General features: G+C 41.7%; 4 protein-coding genes across 9 annotated transcripts; 2 read left to right on the top strand and 2 right to left on the bottom strand.

Moving 5' to 3' along the window:
• The first annotated feature begins 504 nt into the window (after positions 1–504).
• LOC124304854 (sulfotransferase 1C4) lies at positions 505–3,191 on the top strand. Its single transcript, XM_046763570.1, has 6 exons — positions 505–1,072; positions 1,170–1,269; positions 1,366–1,561; positions 2,175–2,301; positions 2,563–2,657; positions 2,729–3,191. Exons 1-6 carry the CDS (start codon positions 865–867, stop codon positions 3,041–3,043), a joined length of 1,041 nt encoding a protein of 346 aa, XP_046619526.1. The 5' UTR covers positions 505–864; the 3' UTR covers positions 3,044–3,191.
• Positions 3,095–4,803, bottom strand: LOC124304855 (GTPase Era, mitochondrial). Its single transcript, XM_046763571.1, has 3 exons — positions 4,175–4,803; positions 3,662–4,096; positions 3,095–3,582 (listed from the first exon to the last, which is right to left on the bottom strand). Exons 1-3 carry the CDS (start codon positions 4,409–4,411, stop codon positions 3,223–3,225), a joined length of 1,032 nt encoding a protein of 343 aa, XP_046619527.1. The 5' UTR covers positions 4,412–4,803; the 3' UTR covers positions 3,095–3,222.
• A 332-nt stretch (positions 4,804–5,135) lies between these two features.
• Positions 5,136–12,192, top strand: LOC124304555 (lissencephaly-1 homolog). 4 transcript variants are annotated; one of them, XM_046762938.1, is made up of 8 exons: positions 5,136–5,290; positions 7,225–7,384; positions 8,629–8,782; positions 8,874–9,080; positions 9,264–9,527; positions 9,648–9,794; positions 9,896–10,244; positions 10,367–12,192. In XM_046762938.1, the coding sequence occupies exons 2-8, from the start codon at positions 7,347–7,349 to the stop codon at positions 10,438–10,440; spliced, it is 1,233 nt and encodes a 410-aa protein (XP_046618894.1). In that variant the 5' UTR covers positions 5,136–5,290; positions 7,225–7,346; the 3' UTR covers positions 10,441–12,192. The 4 variants fall into 4 exon arrangements, 3 of the variants coding, with proteins under 3 accessions (XP_046618894.1, XP_046618895.1, XP_046618893.1); XM_046762939.1 differs by having other exon boundaries at positions 5,172–5,290; positions 7,127–7,384; XR_006908222.1 differs by lacking the exons at positions 5,136–5,290; positions 7,225–7,384 and adding an exon at positions 8,493–8,551 and having other exon boundaries at positions 10,367–10,505; positions 11,364–12,192.
• LOC124304557 (exosome complex component RRP40) lies at positions 10,887–13,848 on the bottom strand. Of its 3 annotated transcripts, none has more exons than XM_046762941.1 (3): positions 13,830–13,848; positions 13,314–13,509; positions 10,887–13,024 (listed from the first exon to the last, which is right to left on the bottom strand). In XM_046762941.1, exons 2-3 carry the CDS (start codon positions 13,502–13,504, stop codon positions 12,505–12,507), a joined length of 711 nt encoding a protein of 236 aa, XP_046618897.1. In that variant the 5' UTR covers positions 13,505–13,509; positions 13,830–13,848; the 3' UTR covers positions 10,887–12,504. The 3 variants fall into 3 exon arrangements, with proteins under 3 accessions (XP_046618897.1, XP_046618896.1, XP_046618899.1); XM_046762940.1 differs by lacking the exon at positions 13,830–13,848 and adding an exon at positions 13,594–13,696; XM_046762943.1 differs by lacking the exon at positions 13,830–13,848 and having other exon boundaries at positions 10,887–12,958; positions 13,314–13,684.
• Positions 13,849–18,473: the final 4,625 nt, after the last annotated feature.

Here is an 18,473-nt window from a genome sequence, read left to right as displayed (position 1 = left end):
TCGAAGGTGTCGAGGTTTAGAGGGCGGACGATATGAGCTGGATCCACCCATACATACGTTATAATAATAATGAAAGTATCCAAGAAAATGCGAAAATCTATTTGAGATAATGGCAGGAAGTCTCGACAGCCTTGGTGCATCTAATAGCCACGCAATAATCTCAGTTTAGAAACTAAACATATATATTACAATATAATTATACATTCCGGTTATATTATTATGTGTACATTTCCGTTAGTAGTGTTGTGTGTATCAAGCGCACCTCAGTCTTGTCAAACATCCGTTTCCTCCTCCACCGCACTCTCTACAGCCTGAATCGAATGGACGGAAATTCCGATGGGTAGAAGAGAGAATGTTTTCGAAATGATGCTAATAATGACAAAATCATATTGCGCGTACGACGACAAATGGAAGGCCCCACTTTTGCTGGTAGCGAAAGTAAAAATTTCTTTGTGGTGAAAGTAGCTTATTGACCCGAATCCAACACCAACTTCACCGTCAAATTTCAGTAGTATCGTTTGTGGATCCTTCAAGTTCGCATCACTGTTAAAAAATCGAGAAATTCAACCGTGAATAAAACCAATTGTAGCAAAGAACTGATTTAGTTTGCATTTTGATCGAACAATTACGAGTGTAAACTCTACGAAGAATTCCCTCACATCCATTCTGCGTTTATTACCATCACATGAACCTAGTTTTCGCGAAATTAAAAGGTTCGACATTTAACACTCGAGAGTTGAAGCCCGGGTTTTAAGCTAAAATGAAAGTCGCATAGAGCATCGTCTTTATTCTTACACAGACCGGGAATAGTGAAGAACGGTTCGCTCAGCCTGTGTCGCGCGTTTAACTACGTACATTTAAAAAATGAGTCTCGAGCCGCCCGCGTATCGGCGTTTAGACCCAGAAAAGAGCGAAAAAATGCTGAAGTTGTTTCTTGGCGAAAGAACTGGATGGGTTCAAGTCGGCGAGAAGAAGTGGATTTTTCCGCAACAATACGTCGAGCAAGGAAAACATTTCTACAACTTCAAAGCTCGACCGAACGACACTTGGGTCATCTCCTTCCCAAGATCAGGTATTCCGTTTCTTCCCTGCAAAAAGCGATTCGTCATGATCTCAGGAAACTACTAGACCGTAAACACTGTTAATCAACCATTTGAATTGTCGATCAGGTACCACCTGGACCCAGGAATTAGTGTGGTTGATATCTAACGACTTGGACTTCGAGACAGCGCGAAAAGTGGATCTCACGACAAGATTCCCGTTCTTAGAGTAAGCCAACTCGTTCTCCTTTTTCCTCTACACATACTTCGTTTGCAGTAGCTGCAGAGTGCAAATTGAGACTAATTCGTGGTTGTTTTCTTTCAGGCTAAGCCTATGCGCGCATCCCGAAGTGATCGAGGAGCTCGTCGATGCGGTAAAAGATGATCCGGTAATGGTAGCGCGTTGTAGGCAAGTCGCGGTGCCTGGGTACGAATTCTTCAAAAACGCACCCTCCCCGAGATTCATCAAGTCACATTTCCCCTTCAGTTTGCTGCCCGGCCTCCTCGACGTCGGATGCAAGGCAAGTTACGTGATAATCGTTATATAGGGCGTGAAAAATTATTAGTCCCCGTTTTACCAGATAATTCCCCAAGTCGAGATCGGTAATGATCCTGAAAGATATTCCATCGCAAAATTGATCTACATGTCGATGTTCAAGTTCAGATGTCATGAGTATATTTTACAATGTTAAGATCGTTTGAATTACTCGTGCCCGTCAGCGATGTCGGTGCTGATGTTCGTTGGGTTTCTCATGAACAAGAGATTCGTAAATCCGTTTGCGCAACTGACAGATGACGAAAGTTTACTAAATAATTTAAAAATTCGGTGAAGTGTCGAGTTGTAATTTTTTCCTAATATTATCGAATTTCTTGTATGTTCAAAAACAGTTTTCTATAAAAACGAGTGGTTTGCGATCCATGGTTCCTTAGAGACTGGTTCTCCTCGGCGAGTAGAACATTTTCGTATCGTAAAATTTTTTCACCTCATTTGACCTTGATCATCAAGATCAAGATCAATTTCGCCAGGGCATATCTTTCAGGATCTTCGAAACGGCGACATATCATTCTCTTACACCATGTACTCAATCAGTCGAAATCGCTGACTTCAATCTTGTTGAAATATTGTAAGTGCAGGTTCTCTACGTTGCCAGGAATCCAAAGGATGTTGCAGTCTCCTGGTTTCATTTGAACAGGCTCTTCAAAACCCAGGGGTACATTGGTGACTTCCCAGCGTTTTGGGAGTACTTCAGAAACGATTTAAGTGAGTTTCAAAATAATAGCGACTCTGCTCTGCGAAGAAGACATACATGTAATATTATCGACAAATACGAGTTAATGCAACGTGTATTTACCGTTAGCTCGGGCGTTAAGCACGTCATGGTGTTGTGATTTGTATGCATTAAAAGTTTGACACTTTCTCATAGTCGTCAATCACTTTCTTTGCGTTTTGGAAAATTCTCCAGGAACCCCAAGAAAAAACTGCCAAGTCATTAAGCGTTTACCGTTGACTTTCACTTTTTAGCAACGTGGTCACCGTACTGGGAACATTTGAAGGAAGCTTGGGCATTGAGGACACACCCGAATTTGCTTTTCCTTTTTTACGAGGATATGAACATGGTATGTTTTATAATTGAGCAGTGCTCCACATCCACATATACGGATGATTAACTACGATTTCACCGTTGTAGGATTTACCCGGAACCATTGTGAAGGTTGCCAAATTCTTGCACAAAAGCCTGACTAGGGAACAGATATTCAATCTGGTTGATTACTTGGACTTCAATAGTTTTCGGCAAATTTCAACCGTAAACGGGACAGAATTGAAAGAGTGCGGCGTTATAGCAAATACGAGTTTCATACGGAAAGGACAGACTGGAGGATGGATAGATACATTTACACCCGAGCTCGAGGCAGATGCGGACGAGTGGATAGCGAAAAATCTCAAGGACACGGATTTCACTTTCCCGAATTTCAATAATAATAATAATATTATAAGTATATAACGGCCGATTGTACAATGAGCAGTTGGAGAGGAAAAAATTGGTGCCACGAAATCGAAATCGAATCATACGCAGTTGGTAGACTTTATTGAACTACCAAGGAGTGTACAAGGAGATATAAAAGAATAATTGATACTTTGCTATTACTATATACACGCTGATGCTATCATGTAATTGTATACTTAAGTTACTCTTTTTGGCTGGAAAACCAATCTTACTCTGACGGTCTGTTGAAGATTCTTACTTAGTGTTTGTTCTACCTTTTCAGCCATATATCTCAACTTGCTTTTCAGTTTGCGAAGAATTAGCTTGTACAATCGCTCAGTGGGACATTCGATCAGAACAAAAGTATTGATGCTTCCATCCTCGCAAACGTTGTAATATTCCATCTGAATGTTGAGGTTGTATGGGATTTCTGCTGGAAGAACATCTAGGAGGCTGGCACGTACAATACGTATAATCATTTCTTCTGGTTTTTGATCAGTTAAAGTATCTTTTTCGTAGTCCCAGTCTCGAGGTTTGGCCGAAACAAGGAGGTATTCCTAATTTCCAGCATGAAATTAATCAATGTTGAATGAAATAATCTATGGAATCATAGGATTTTAATAATTAATTACTTACCCTTAAATCCGACACTCCGTCCCCATTCAATGCAGACAACATAAAGATATCTGCAAAGTTTTGCCATCCATTTTCACCAGTTAAGTGATTAACAAATTCTAACAACCTTCGTTTATTCTTTATCTGATCAACTTTGTTCATTAATAATAAAGTTGGCGTATCAGAATCCAAGGTCTTCAACAGGTTTAGTACTTCTGGAAGTATCTCTTGTCTAAGTCTGGATCTGGATACATCGTGGAGAACACCTACAACATCTACCTGTTTTAGGGCGACTTCAGGGTCATTTTGGAAGCTACTCTCCAAGTTGTGACGTTTGACTTCTTGGGTCGTGACGACACCAGGCGTATCTACAAATACCAACTCTGTGGTGTCTGTGTGTAGGACGGCACGGCATGCCATACGGGTCGTGTGCTTCCTCATTGACGAGGCACATACCTGGTTTACAGAGGAGAGGTTAGCGACAGCAACAAATTTAATTGGTCTTTTTATGCAATTTCAACGCTTTCCTTGTACCTGATGATGGATTAACTGGTTGATAAGAGTACTCTTCCCCGCGTTCGGTAGCCCCAATATCGCGATTCTCAAAGATTTGAATTCTTCCCTACGTACGTTGCTGAAATCATCGTCCGCTGAAACCGGGGCATCATATTTCTCAAGTCGTTCGGCGCTGTATAACCTAGCTGCTTGTACAGGGGTGCTCCGTGTACTCGACGTTATAACTCGAATCGAGCATCTCCGGAACAAGAACATTTGGATCTCGGTGAGTCACTTATTTATAACAGTCTTTATACTGACCAAGCAACGGTGTAAATTGGATTACAAAGCTCACAAATCACCAAAAATCTCAGCATGTTTCGCTATTCGTACGTGTATGTATGAACGTAACGTGCCTAAAACGTCGCTGCCGTCGGACCGGCACGCATGACTGGTGAATGACGATCAACAGTGCAGATGACAAGTCGCTAGAGATCAGTGGACAAAGGTATTTGCAGAGATTTACGGGACCGAAAAACATCTTATCCAATAGTACTTTCATAATGAGTCTAATGACCAAATGCATTCGTTAATCGTATATCCGAAAGGAGTTGTTGAAAACAGTACTTTAGAAACATCTGCGAAGAATCGATTTAAACGGCGACGAGAAGATGGCGCGCGATACGCGGAAACGCTTCTGGAATTCGTCCGCTTCAGGGGCTTGGATCATATACTACTGAGGTAGTTTCGCGTGTCAGATAGTGTATCGGAGGAGTGAGAGAGAAAGGTACGTGTGAGTTACAATCTGTCTCTTTTGCTCTACACCTGATTGGCCGATACGTTTCCTCTCAGCCAATAAAATGCCGAGTGAGAGAGACGGAGTAGTTCTGATGTATGTCTCACACTCTCATCACTTCAGCTGCATTTTTCCCGAGGTCGATGGGATGGGTAGCTCCCTCCGGTAGTATATGCTCTAACTTCGGGGGTGAGTAAGAGGAAAGATGGCGCATGCGCCCTGAGGCGCCCCGCGCCACCTTGCGAGTAGTCTGGTCTGTGGAAGTGATCGTGAAAAGCTTCCGAACGTTTGTGTATCCCGGTTGTCGAGTGATTTTCAGTAGTTCGAAAGCGTTCTGACGCCGAATTGTCGTGATTACTGTGAGTATTGACCAGCCAGTTTGACACAGCATACATTTAGCGGTAGTTTTAGTCGAATATATGCGATAATCCGTAACGTTTTCATCGCCAGACGTCAACGGGTCCTATCAAAATGGCCGTGGTCTGCGTATGTACAACAAAACGGTTCTTTAATTTTTCTCGCGATTATATTCACACGAATTTACTCCCAAATCGCAACCGTTGAGATTTATTACCTCCGGGCAAAAGGGCTGAAAGAAAATTATCTCCCCGCCTCTCCCCGCGCCCCCGATCGGCTGTCAGAGGTTTGCGAACAAAGTTTCACGTCTCTCTTCTTGGAATTGATTTTTTCGCCAAGCTATGGCTTGCGCGGTACGTTGGAATTGCGATGACCGTCTATCGAAAACGTGTTACCGAACTCTTGGTCCGTAGTTCTGTCGATCCAGATCAATTCCGCGTTCGCAAAGACTCTCGCTTCACATCCATTATCGATCCGAGACGTCGAATCGGAGTATGTATGCGTTTTAATTTTGACAGCGTATAGCCTGCCCTCCCTCCCTCCCCATTGCGACCTGAGATCAGCTGTTAGTGCTGTCAACGTGCGCGTCTCGCGGCTCGTCACCAACGCTATGTTACCATGTTTTTTGTCGCTTGCAAAAATCTTTTAAATTTCTGCGCAGCATCAATCACACCGCGGGATATCTCTCATCCAGTTACAGGCTCTTCGATCAAAGAAATCCTCCCTCATTAGTGGAACGTAATATTTTTACGTTATTCCTCGGTATGTATGTATGTATGTATGTACCTCAAAAAATTCTCCCGCGAATGATTATAACAAGTGTGCGATAATAGCGTTATCGAAACAGTTGTAAACAATGAAAGGATATTGTTTCGTGTCGCGATTTGCTCGCCATTTTTTAAAAATTATTTCTCCTCTACCACGTGAAATGAATCATAGATAATTCGCAAGCTGCTGATAGTAGCCGCTTCTCGCTTCAAGAATCAGCTCCTTTTCCGACCGCGGTGCCGATTATTTCCAGCGCATCCGATGTTGTCGGATAGGTATTGATTGTCGCGTGGCATGCGGGGGCGACGACTAGGCGCCCGTCTTCGGAGACTGCGACTTATCAAGGTCTCCAAATTTCAATGTTTACTCGAGAATTTACGATTTCCGCATACGTCCACGTCAGGTTTCAATTTGCGTCTCGTGCATCTTTGGCATCGATTTTGCACGCCGTCTTGTCAAGTGTATAAAAAATTATGGTATACAAAAACCAAGATTTTTCGTTGGTGAAAATTGTGTCCGGTCCTCCTTTGTGAGACATTTTTTCACAATTTATAACTTCATATTACGCACTTACGAATGCCTGCCTTCAGCACGTGGGCATTGGACATAAGATATAATGGTCGCGCTTCCGAGGCTTGAGAAAAGTTAAACGGCACGCACACGTGCGAAACGTGTGCCAGCAGTACAGAAATCGTTCCGTTCGCTGCTAAAATTCTTGCGTGACGTAAGAAGAATCGGTGACGCCGAATAGCGCTTTTGTCCCACCTTTCCGGTTACTCTACTCATTCGGTTTTAATTTATGAATTGACGGCGATGGTCGATAGTCTGATGGTGGTCGAGGACACGAGATACAGGTGAAAGTATCAATGGATATTATTTTAGGTGTATATAAAATGAACTGCGTGGTTCAAGTTGAATTGCACGGCTAATGCCGGGTGTAATTTACGCGGCGTGCGTCGTTCGCGCTCTTATTGGATTGCTCGTTAAATATATTTACACCTGATAAACAATCAAACGAGCGATACAAATTGATTACTTCGAATTGAAAACTTATACCATCATCGCTCTAGGAGAAGAACCGAAAAACGGACGACGTGACAGAGTTGCAAGAGGGGGGACGCTGTGATTTTCTCAGTACAACCGACGCTACTTCATTATCTGCTTGCAGATGATGACGTCCGCGGCAGAGTACTGAGTCGAGGCTGGAGGAGCCCCGAAGCTTGCGGTGAGGTCCTTGAAGCCCAGATCTGCACCCGAGTTACTAAGGATTATCCAGGTCATCCGAGGATCATGAAAATGGTCTTGTCTCAACGTCAGCGGGAGGAGTTGTAAGTCTCTATGTATTTCGGTATCTCGCTGGAGCGGTTTTTATAGTCATCATTCGTCTGTTCATCCAGTAGGCGGCTACGCGTTATTATTCAGTCGTGCGCGGGCGTCACGGAGGGATGCGATCCTGAAAGGGATCAATAACACGCTCCCCTTCATCCCTCTGCCGTCGCTCGCGCCGACGCCGGCCGCGTATCCGCGTGGTGGTTTTCGACCCGCCCACCCTGACTGACGTCACCCTCAACCTTTCCTGCCGGTGCTTACCGCCTATAGACCGGAATTATACTACGATACTTGGCTTGCTCATTGATGCTGCAGGATTTAAAGAAAGATCGATTGTGAAGGCGCTAGGTGTTTTTCGCCGCACTCCTAAGGGTTTCGAAGCATGTAGGAACACGACGGAAAACCAAATAATTCGGGAAACGCGCGTTCAAGTAGAAGTTTGTAATTATCTCGATTTTGATTCCATCTCTTCGGGAATTCATCAACCTTTGTTAATCCCGTCAGAATTTTCTCACTTTCATTTCACGCGTATCTATAGTACATTTCTGTTATCGTCAATGTATTTTACGTTACACACGGTTCGAAGTATCGATGTATTTTCGACGATTCGTTCAGAACTCGACCCCTTACCCAACTTAGGTTTGAAGTTAGGGTTTTGGTATAAGAGAATTGTCCTTTTTACCGTTTGGTATGATAGACAGGAGTTTTGCATCCTGTATGGTTTCAGATTTTGCCAATCGATAGAAATATTCAACTTTTTTTTACTCAAATTTTAAATATACTGTGTAATGAAATGTAAGGAAATTTCGATTCCGCGAAATCCTTCCAATCATAAAATTTACTTGTGCCGAGCTCAAAACTGGAATTATCACCAAGTATACAATACACATTATCAGAAAGTATAACATTTTTGTTACGAAATTATACTTTTCCAAAAAATATCCGCTACTCACAAAAAATGCACTCACGTAGATTGTTTTGAGAAGAGAACTGAACTTTTTGCTATACATAGACAAAAGTTACAGACTCTCCATGCTTATGTTGCTCATAAAACACTTCAATAATGTTGATTGAAAATTCACTTGAAATACCCCAGTCCTTTTCAACAACCTACTAGACTAGATGGTGGAAATTGCCAATTCATTGCATGAGTATATGCTCTACAGGTACGATAAAAAGTTTACTGTGATTTATATGGAACAAGATAAGTTGTTAAATGAATAAAAAATCATTTACGTTGCAGAAACAAGGCGATTGCAGACTATCTGAGTAGCAACGGATATCAAGATGCCCTGGAAGCGTTCAAGAAGGAAGCTGACATGCCTGGTGAGGTGGAGCGGAAATACGGTGGGTTGCTCGAGAAGAAGTGGACTTCAGTCATAAGACTACAAAAAAAGGTATGCATGTCATACCCATTCACATCAATTGGATACCTTGCGTCATGCATGTTACATGATAAAATCCACCAATGTTATTTCATATTTATAGGTCATGGAACTCGAGTCGAAACTATCAGAGGCAGAAAAAGAATTTATTGAGGGAGCGCCTACTAGGGGTAAGAGATCACCGACCGAATGGATTCCGAGGCCACCTGAAAAGTTCTGTCTCTCTGGGCATAGGGCGCCTGTAAACAGAGTAATTTTCCACCCAGTATTCAGCCTTATGGTTTCTGCCAGTGAAGACGCCACGCTAAAGGTGAGTTTCAATACAATTTAACATGGCATGTGCAAGTAGGATGTCCTTGATCATTCTTGGCTAACACTACCGTGTAAAATTGTCACATGTAAACATATTTGATTATGAACCTCCTCAATTGTACAACTCCCACGTGTATATCTCATGTATACCCGCAGAATTTGAATTATTAATATTCCCTAGGTCTGGGATTTCGAAAGCGGAGAATTTGAGCGAACACTCAAAGGCCACACGGACAGTGTTCAAGATATTGCATTCGATACTACTGGAAAGCTCTTGGTATCCTGCAGCGCTGACATGTCAATCAAGCTGTGGGACTTTCAACAGTCATTTGCCTGCATCAAGACGATGCACGGGCATGACCACAACGTTAGTTCGGTAGCATTCATGCCGCAAGGAGACTTTATTGTCAGCGCGTCACGGGACAAGACCATAAAAATGTGGGAGGTAAGGAGTAGGGTGCAAAATTCACACTGAAAAGCAGTTACGGTATTTCTCTTGATATTTCTTTTGGAGAAAAGATTGTATGTGACGAACGATTTAATATCACCAATTTGTTTGTTATAGGTTGCTACTGGTTATTGTGTAAAAACGCTTGCGGGGCACAGGGAATGGGTCCGTATGGCACGGGTGAGTCCTTGCGGCGAACTGATTGCAAGCTGCTCAAACGACCAGACTGTCAGGGTATGGCACGTTGCAACTAAAGAAACCAAGGTACTAAAAATGCTCCTTAATTATACCCTCCATTAATTTTTATCCAGTAAATAATCAATCCTATGAATAACATGATATAAACTATACTTGGTTCCTTACAGGTCGAACTGAGGGACCACGATCATGTTGTGGAATGTATCGCGTGGGCCCCGGAAACATCGCGTGGAGCGATCAACGCTGCAGCTGGAGCAGACAATAAAGGGGCACACGAGGGACCCTTCCTGGCATCTGGATCCCGAGACAAGACAATACGCGTGTGGGACGTTGGGGCTGGGGTATGTCTATTCACTCTCCAAGGGCATGATAACTGGGTACGTGGAATAGTGTTCCACCCAGGTGGTAAATATATAGTCAGTGCATCAGACGATAAGACGCTGCGGGTATGGGACACCCGCAACAAACGGTCAATGAAGACGCTTGAGGCACACATGCACTTCTGCACGTCTGTTGGTGAGTTTTTTGGTTTTCTCTGCTTTTTAATTAAATACTCGAGGGAATATTGCAATAAGTGGGCTAGCCCTTCAGCCGCTATGAGAATGGAGGCATGATATACATCATCTTTTGTATTGTAGATTTTCACAAGAGCCATCCATACGTGGTAAGCGGTAGCGTGGATCAGACGGTAAAGGTTTGGGAATGCCGCTAGTCACCCAGTTTCTGAAATTACTGAAACTTAACAAAAGTCCAGTTCCATATGGGGATGGCACAGAAGTAAGCTGCTGAAAAGCTATCGTACATACTATTATAAAAACACATAAGCATATACGATTAAGAGATCCTTAATTAATTTATAATAAAGTATAATAAATTAGTAATTGTAATAATATTGTTTAACAGTAATAAAGTATTCAAATTAAAGGGCTACAAACGGCTTTAAGAGGCTTCTGAAGAGGTATCGTATGCCATAAGAAAATAGAGAAATTTATCGTGTACAATGATATTGTTGTAAGAAAAAAATGTTTCAAGAGACAAGCAGACTCGATTGGTTCGCTAAATTGTAAGTTCCAGATTAGTGGCGCAATAAATAGGTCTATTGGTCAAGTAACGAAATGTAAAGCCCTTTGACTGCTTTCGATATTTTTGCGATCAAGCTTTGAATAAATTTATCACGCCGTGATACAATATATTATTGGATATACAGACCACGATTATCTTAATGCACTCCTGAGAAAAATTTCATTCATTTCAGTCCGTTTTGCGGGAAGAGTTTCCGCCTGACAGTTATTTGAAACGTGAAGTAAGGTTTCAGAGTCTCTTGTTGAGGCCTCTTGAGCTTGATGATAAAATTATGAAATGATAATTATTAGAGCCAGTTTTGACTTCAGTTAATACCAGATTGAATCAAATTCTTTACAACATATCGCTTGTTCGACGTGATTTTCTATCTTCATATTTTTGTCGCGGATGCAAAACATGTTATCGATTGATAGAATAAATTGCATGCAAGATACAGTAGCCTCGTTGAATAAGTAAATATTATCTAGAGCTTGATCGTTGATCGATCATCATTAACGGACGTTAATGACTATACCATATATACACTTCTAAATTCCTTCACCCTGTAATTAGCTTGACAGTTTCTTCTGGAACATCGATTATTGTCCAAACGCAAGTCTTCATCCAAAACCTAAGCTCGAGAAGTTCTGAAGTTGACCTGGCTCTACTATTTACGTAACGCTATTACTTTATTTATATACATACACGTATAATATACTATTGCTATGCTATACTATTCTACTACACATTGAATATTAACCATTAATCTACCTTATACCCTATTGTGACTACTGTACTCAAATTATCTATTTCATCACACTAAAAAATTGAACAAAATTTTAACAACCCAGTATACATATACTTTGATTACAATTAATTGCCCAGCAATGAGAAATCGTTATGATTATATTAATTTGAATTAGAAAATTGCGGTAATATAATAATATTCTTTACCAATAACGTTTTGATCTATGGTCAAGCGTAACGTTGGACTGGCTGCTATTACTCAAATGATTTTTGACGTTAAATTCTTCGCGTTCTTACCAAGATTTAATTTCTCAATTTCGGTGGAAAGTTTGTTGGAATTTGTAACGTCAACTTTTTTTCAATGCTGGACAAACTTCTTGACGTGCATTATTAACGTAATATTACTATATACAGTAAATTAATAGCAAATTACCAATAAAATTTGTGAAATTGAAAAATATTGATTACACTTGTGTATGGAGATCATAATTTCTGTAGCTTAACAATGAATGGGGTGTGAAACGAAGTATACTAGGATACTAAGTAGGATAGTTATAATATGAGTAGGAACACTTGGAATACGTGTAGAAATTAGAGCACACACATACGACTTGCAACCAAATAGACGTGATGAATAATAATTAATTTTAAAATAGTAACCACTCAATATTGTACCCTGCCCATCTACTTTCCTTGTTTACGTCCTTTGTCTTCATCTTCTCAAACGATGATGGTATTAAAGTATTATATTCTTTAATAAAAAATTGTCTCCAAAAACTACATTCTAACTTACAGAGTATTCTTTCTCACTATCTTTTGCCGACTGTTGTGTGCTCTATTGCTTTCAATAAATCTAAGTAGATTATCACTTATATCGAAGGAAGATTTTATTGCAAAACAAAGCATGTTTCATAAAATACTTAAAATATCTGGATGTACACCAAGGATTGTGGAATTAGTCTTTTTCTTAGCTTATTCGGAGTAAATTACGGGCGATACTCGAACACAAGGCTGGCATTTCTGTTGGTGGGGTGTTTTCCGCAGCTAAAATAGCATTGCAAGCCGCTATAGTCTCGTGGACCGATCTGGCCTTCATCCAGATCTTTCCATTCATACCTATGGCGATTTCGTAGGCCTGTTCTTTGGCAAGCAATGTCAACAGCTGACAACTTGGGTGAAGCAATTTCCTCGCCAAACTAAGGGAACAATCAAACAGCATCCCATCTGGACTTAAGACACCTAACTTGCCCTTCTTCCCATGAGAATCGACGCATATCAACTCCGGTTCCATGCCTTTGCTAGCCACCAGTAGCTTGGCAAAAATCACGTCACCTACGACAATGTCAGGTCGATTCTTTTTTGTTGCTCCTTCAAAAGCCAAGTAGGATAGAGATGCCAGTTCCCCTGCCCCGATGTCAACTCTGTAAATATCCCCAGCCTTCTGCGTCACTATTCCAACAACATTCTCCCCTCTGTTCGGGACGTACCTGTAATGAAATGAATAAATTGTTACTTAGAACATATCGAAAGAGATGTTTCCGCAAAGAAGCATAATGTTGCTAAGTAAAAGGTAAACAAGCTCGAAATACAATTGTGGTAATTTATTCTAAAAATATCAGTTAATCGATATCGAAGCGTAAAGGAACAGCAACGAAGAAAATTCCTTGAATCAGGCAAGAATATTATTTATTGATCAAATGATATGATAAACATGCATCAGCTTACGTTATTGCTGAGTTGGACAGACCAATACATAGAACATTTCATATTATTAACCTTTTCTGATAGCTATCCACGTAAAATATAGCTGGTTTTCGCCTCTTCAGTACACCAGCTTTGGTGACAAGGACGCGGTCGCAGTCGCGACGCAGTCCAGGACCAAGAATCACTCGCTCTTTTTCACTTGATTTCATTATTTCTGCCGCGACATCGCCAGGAACCACAACATCCTTAATATTTACTTCCATTCTGACTGCAAGAGGTAATGGTATAAGCGTGGGAGCCTCGTCTCTGTCGTCTTTGCGAGTAATTTAGAGGCTATGTTTACTATCTTAACCAGATCTATCAATGTAATCTCACGGGTGGCCGGTGAAACTTTGGGTAGAAACGTGCCTGACTGAGTTAAGTATAAGCCTTGCGTACCAGACCTAACTAGCTCAACATAACCTGTTCGGACTGCGCTCAATTGATTCTTCGCGCAAAATGACACAGACATCGTGCTCAAAAAAATTGATTTCACCATTTGTTGAAATCGGCAATATTATCATCAAATATGCGAAGGGATAGCCTTACTTTTTTCCTCATTTTTTGACGGAAAAATTGATGGTCTTGGATTCGATTTGTATGACCCTTTCCCGACCAATTGGACCCCGAGGAACTCAAAAAACGCAGCGAAAAGAGCGTGGGACCAACAGGAGAGAAACTACGGAGGAAAAAGCACCTGCCGAAAAGTGTCAAAAATACAGGTTATCGTTTTTTGGCTGTAACTTCTGATGCGTTAATCGCAGCGTCCTGGGACTGCGCTCAATCGATTTCTCTCGCAAAATTACGTCGGATTAGTGTCAGAAAGAATTTATTCCAGCTCTTTTCAAAATCGCGAAAATTTTCGCGAAAAATACAAAGGGGTTAACCTTCCTTTTTTTTTGACCAAAAAATTTTTCGTCTTAGAATTGATTTGTATGGCCTTTTCCCGACCAATTGGACCCCCCGGAACTCAGAAAACGTAGCGAAATAAGCGGGGGCCAACAGGAGAGAAACTACGGAGGAAAAAGCACCTGCTGAAAAGTGTCAAAAATACAGGTTCTCGTTTTTTGGCTGTAACTTCTGATGCGTTGATCGCAGCGTCCTGGGACTGCGCTCAATCGATTTCTCTCGCAAAATTACGTCGGATTAGTGTCAGAAAGAATTTATTCCAGCACTTTTCAAAATCGCGAAAATTTTCGCCAAAAATACAAAGGGGTTAACCTTCCTTTTTTTTTGGCCGAAAAATTTTTCGACTTGGAATTGATTTGTGTGACCCTTTCCCGACCAATTGGGCCCCCAGGAACTCAGAAAACGTAGCGAAAAGAGCGTGGGACCAACAGGAGAGAAACTACGGAGAAAAAAGCACCTGCCGAAAAGTGTCAAAAATACAGGTTCTCGTTTTTTGGCTGTAACTTCTGATGCGTTGATCGCAGCGTCCTGGGACTGCGCTCAATCGATTTCTCTCGCAAAATTACGTCGGATTGGTGTCAGAAAGAATTTATTCCAGCACTTTTCGAAGTCGAGAAAATTTTCGCCAAAAAAACAAAGGGGTTAACCTTCCTTTTTTTTGGACCAAAAAATTTTTCGTCTTGGAATTGATTTGTATGACCCTTTCCCGACCAATTGGGCCCCCAGGAACTCAGAAAACGTAGCGAAAAGAGCGTGGGACCAACAGGAGAGAAACTACGGAGGAAAAAGCACCTGCCGAAAAGTGTCAAAAATACAGGTTATCGTTTTTTGGCTGTAACTTCTGATGCGTTGATCGCAGCGTCCTGGAACTGCGCTCAATCGATTTCTCCCGCAAAATTACGTCGGATTAGTGTCAGAAAGAATTGATTCCAGCACTTTTCAAAATCGCGAAAATTTTCGCCAAAAATACGAAGGGGTTAGCCTTCCTTTTTTTTTTACCGAAAAATTTTTCGTCTTAGAATTGATTTGTATGACCCTTTCCCGACCAATTGGGCCCCCAGGAACTCAGAAAACGTAGCGAAAAGAGCGTGGGACCAACAGGAGAGAAACTACGGAGAAAAAAGCACCTGCCGAAAAGTGTCAAAAATACAGGTTCTCGTTTTTTGGCTGTAACTTCTGATGCGTTGATCGCAGCGTCCTGGGACTGCGCTCAATCGATTTCTCTCGCAAAATTACGTCGGATTGGTGTCAGAAAGAATTTATTCCAGCACTTTTCGAAGTCGAGAAAATTTTCGCCAAAAAAACAAAGGGGTTAACCTTCCTTTTTTTTGGACCAAAAAATTTTTCGTCTTGGAATTGATTTGTATGACCCTTTCCCGACCAATTGGGCCCCCAGGAACTCAGAAAACGTAGCGAAAAGAGCGTGGGACCAACAGGAGAGAAACTACGGAGGAAAAAGCACCTGCCGAAAAGTGTCAAAAATACAGGTTATCGTTTTTTGGCTGTAACTTCTGATGCGTTGATCGCAGCGTCCTGGGACTGCGCTCAATCGATTTCTCTCGCTAAATTACGTCGGATTAGTGTCAGAAAGAATTTATTCCAGCTCTTTTCAAAATCGCGAAAATTTTCGCGAAAAATACAAAGGGGTTAACCTTCCTTTTTTTTTGACCAAAAAATTTTTCGTCTTAGAATTGATTTGTATGGCCCTTTCCCGACCAATTGGACCCCCAGGAACTAAGAAAACGTAGCGAAAAGAGCGTGGGACCAACAGGAGAGAAACTACGGAGGAAAAAGCACCTGCTGAAAAGTGTCAAAAATACAGGTTCTCGTTTTTTGGCTGTAACTTCTGATGCGTTGATCGCAGCGTCCTGGGACTGCGCTCAATCGATTTCTCTCGCAAAATTACGTCGGATTAGTGTCAGAAAGAATTTATTCCGGCACTTTTCAAAATCGCGAAAATTTTCGCCAAAAATACAAAGGGGTTAACCTTCCTTTTTTTTTGGCCGAAAAATTTTTCGACTTGGAATTGATTTGTATGACCCTTTCCCGACCAATTGGGCCCCCAGGAACTAAGAAAACGTAGCGAAAAGAGCGTGGGACCAACAGGAGAGAAACTACGGAGGAAAAAGCACCTGCCGAAAAGTGTCAAAAATACAGGTTCTCGTTTTTTGGCTGTAACTTCTGATGCGTTGATCGCAGCGTCCTGGGACTGCGCTCAATCGATTTCTCTCGCAAAATTACGTCGGATTAGTGTCAGAAAGAATTGATTCCAGCACTTTTCAAAATCGCGAAAATTTTCGCCAAAAATACAAAGGGGTTAACCTTCCTTTTTTTTTGACCAAAAAATTTTTCGTCTTGGAATTGATTTGTATGACGCTTTCCCGACCAATTGGACCCCCAGGAACTCAGGAAACGTAGCGAAATAAGCGTGGGACCAACAGGAGAGAAACTACGGAGGAAAAAGCACCTGCTGAAAAGTGTCAAAAATACAGGTTCTCGTTTTTTGGCTGTAACTTCTGATGCGTTGATCGCAGCGTCCTGGGACTGCGCTCAATCGATTTCTCTCGCAAAATTACGTCGGATTAGTGTCAGAAGGAATTGATTCCAGCACTTTTCAAAATCGCGAAAATTTTCGCCAAAAATACAAAGGGGTTAGCCTTCCTTTTTTTTTGACCGAAAAATTTTTCGTCTTAGAATTGATTTGTATGACCCTTTCCCGACCAATTGGGCCCCCAGGAACTCAGAAAACGTAGCGAAAAGAGCGTGGGACCAACAGGAGAGAAACTACGGAGGAAAAAGCACCTGCCGAAAAGTGTCAAAAATGCAGGTTCTCGTTTTTAGGCTGTAACTTCTGATGCGTTGATCGCAGCGTCCTGGGACTGCGCTCAATCGATTTCTCTCGCAAAATTACGTCGGATTGGTGTCAGAAAGAATTTATTCAAGCACTTTTCGAAATCGAGAAAATTTTCGCCAAAAATACAAAGGGGTTAACCTTCCTTTTTTTTTGACCAAAAAATTTTTCGTCTTGGAATTGATTTGTATGACCCTTTCCCGACCAATTGGACCCCCAGGAACTCAGGAAACGTAGCGAAATAAGCGTGGGACCAACAGGAGAGAAACTACGGAGGAAAAAGCACCTGCTGAAAAGTGTCAAAAATACAGGTTCTCGTTTTTTGGCTGTAACTTCTGATGCGTTGATCGCAGCGTCCTGGGACTGCGCTCAATCGATTTCTCTCGCAAAATTACGTCGGATTAGTGTCAGAAAGAATTGATTCCAGCACTTTTCAAAATCGCGAAAATTTTCGCCAAAAATACAAAGGGGTTAGCCTTCCTTTTTTTTTTACCGAAAAATTTTTCGTCTTAGAATTGATTTGTATGACCCTTTCCCGACCAATTGGGCCCCCAGGAACTCAGAAAACGTAGCGAAAAGAGCGTGGGACCAACAGGAGAGAAACTACGGAGAAAAAAGCACCTGCCGAAAAGTGTCAAAAATACAGGTTTTCGTTTTTTGGCTGTAACTTCTGATGCGTTGATCGCAGCGTCCTGGGACTGCGCTCAATCGATTTCTCTCGCAAAATTACGTCGGATTGGTGTCAGAAAGAATTTATTCCAGCACTTTTCGAAGTCGAGAAAATTTTCGCCAAAAAAACAAAGGGGTTAACCTTCCTTTTTTTTGGACCAAAAAATTTTTCGTCTTGGAATTGATTTGTATGACCCTTTCCCGACCAATTGGGCCCCCAGGAACTCAGAAAACGTAGCGAAAAGAGCGTGGGACCAACAGGAGAGAAACTACGGAGGAAAAAGCACCTGCCGAAAAGTGTCAAAAATACAGGTTATCGTTTTTTGGCTGTAACTTCTGATGCGTTGATCGCAGCGTCCTGGGACTGCGCTCAATCGATTTCTCTCGCAAAATTACGTCGGATTAGTGTCAGAAAGAATTTATTCCAGCTCTTTTCAAAATCGCGAAAATTTTCGCGAAAAATACAAAGGGGTTAACCTTCCTTTTTTTTTGACCAAAAAATTTATCGTCTTAGAATTGATTTGTATGGCCCTTTCCCGACCAATTGGACCCCCAGGAACTCAGAAAACGTAGCGAAATAAGCGGGGGCCAACAGGAGAGAAACTACGGAGGAAAAAGCACCTGCTGAAAAGTGTCAAAAATACAGGTTCTCGTTTTTTGGCTGTAACTTCTGATGCGTTGATCGCAGCGTCCTGGGACTGCGCTCAATCGATTTCTCTCGCAAAATTACGTCGGATTAGTGTCAGAAAGAATTTATTCCAGCA

The sequence above is a fragment of the Neodiprion virginianus genome, chromosome 5 (genome assembly GCF_021901495.1).
Source record: "Neodiprion virginianus isolate iyNeoVirg1 chromosome 5, iyNeoVirg1.1, whole genome shotgun sequence".
NCBI classification, from domain to species: domain Eukaryota; kingdom Metazoa; phylum Arthropoda; class Insecta; order Hymenoptera; family Diprionidae; genus Neodiprion; species Neodiprion virginianus.
Note: the sequence above shows the minus strand (reverse complement) of the source record. Positions and strands in the feature narration are given on the sequence as shown.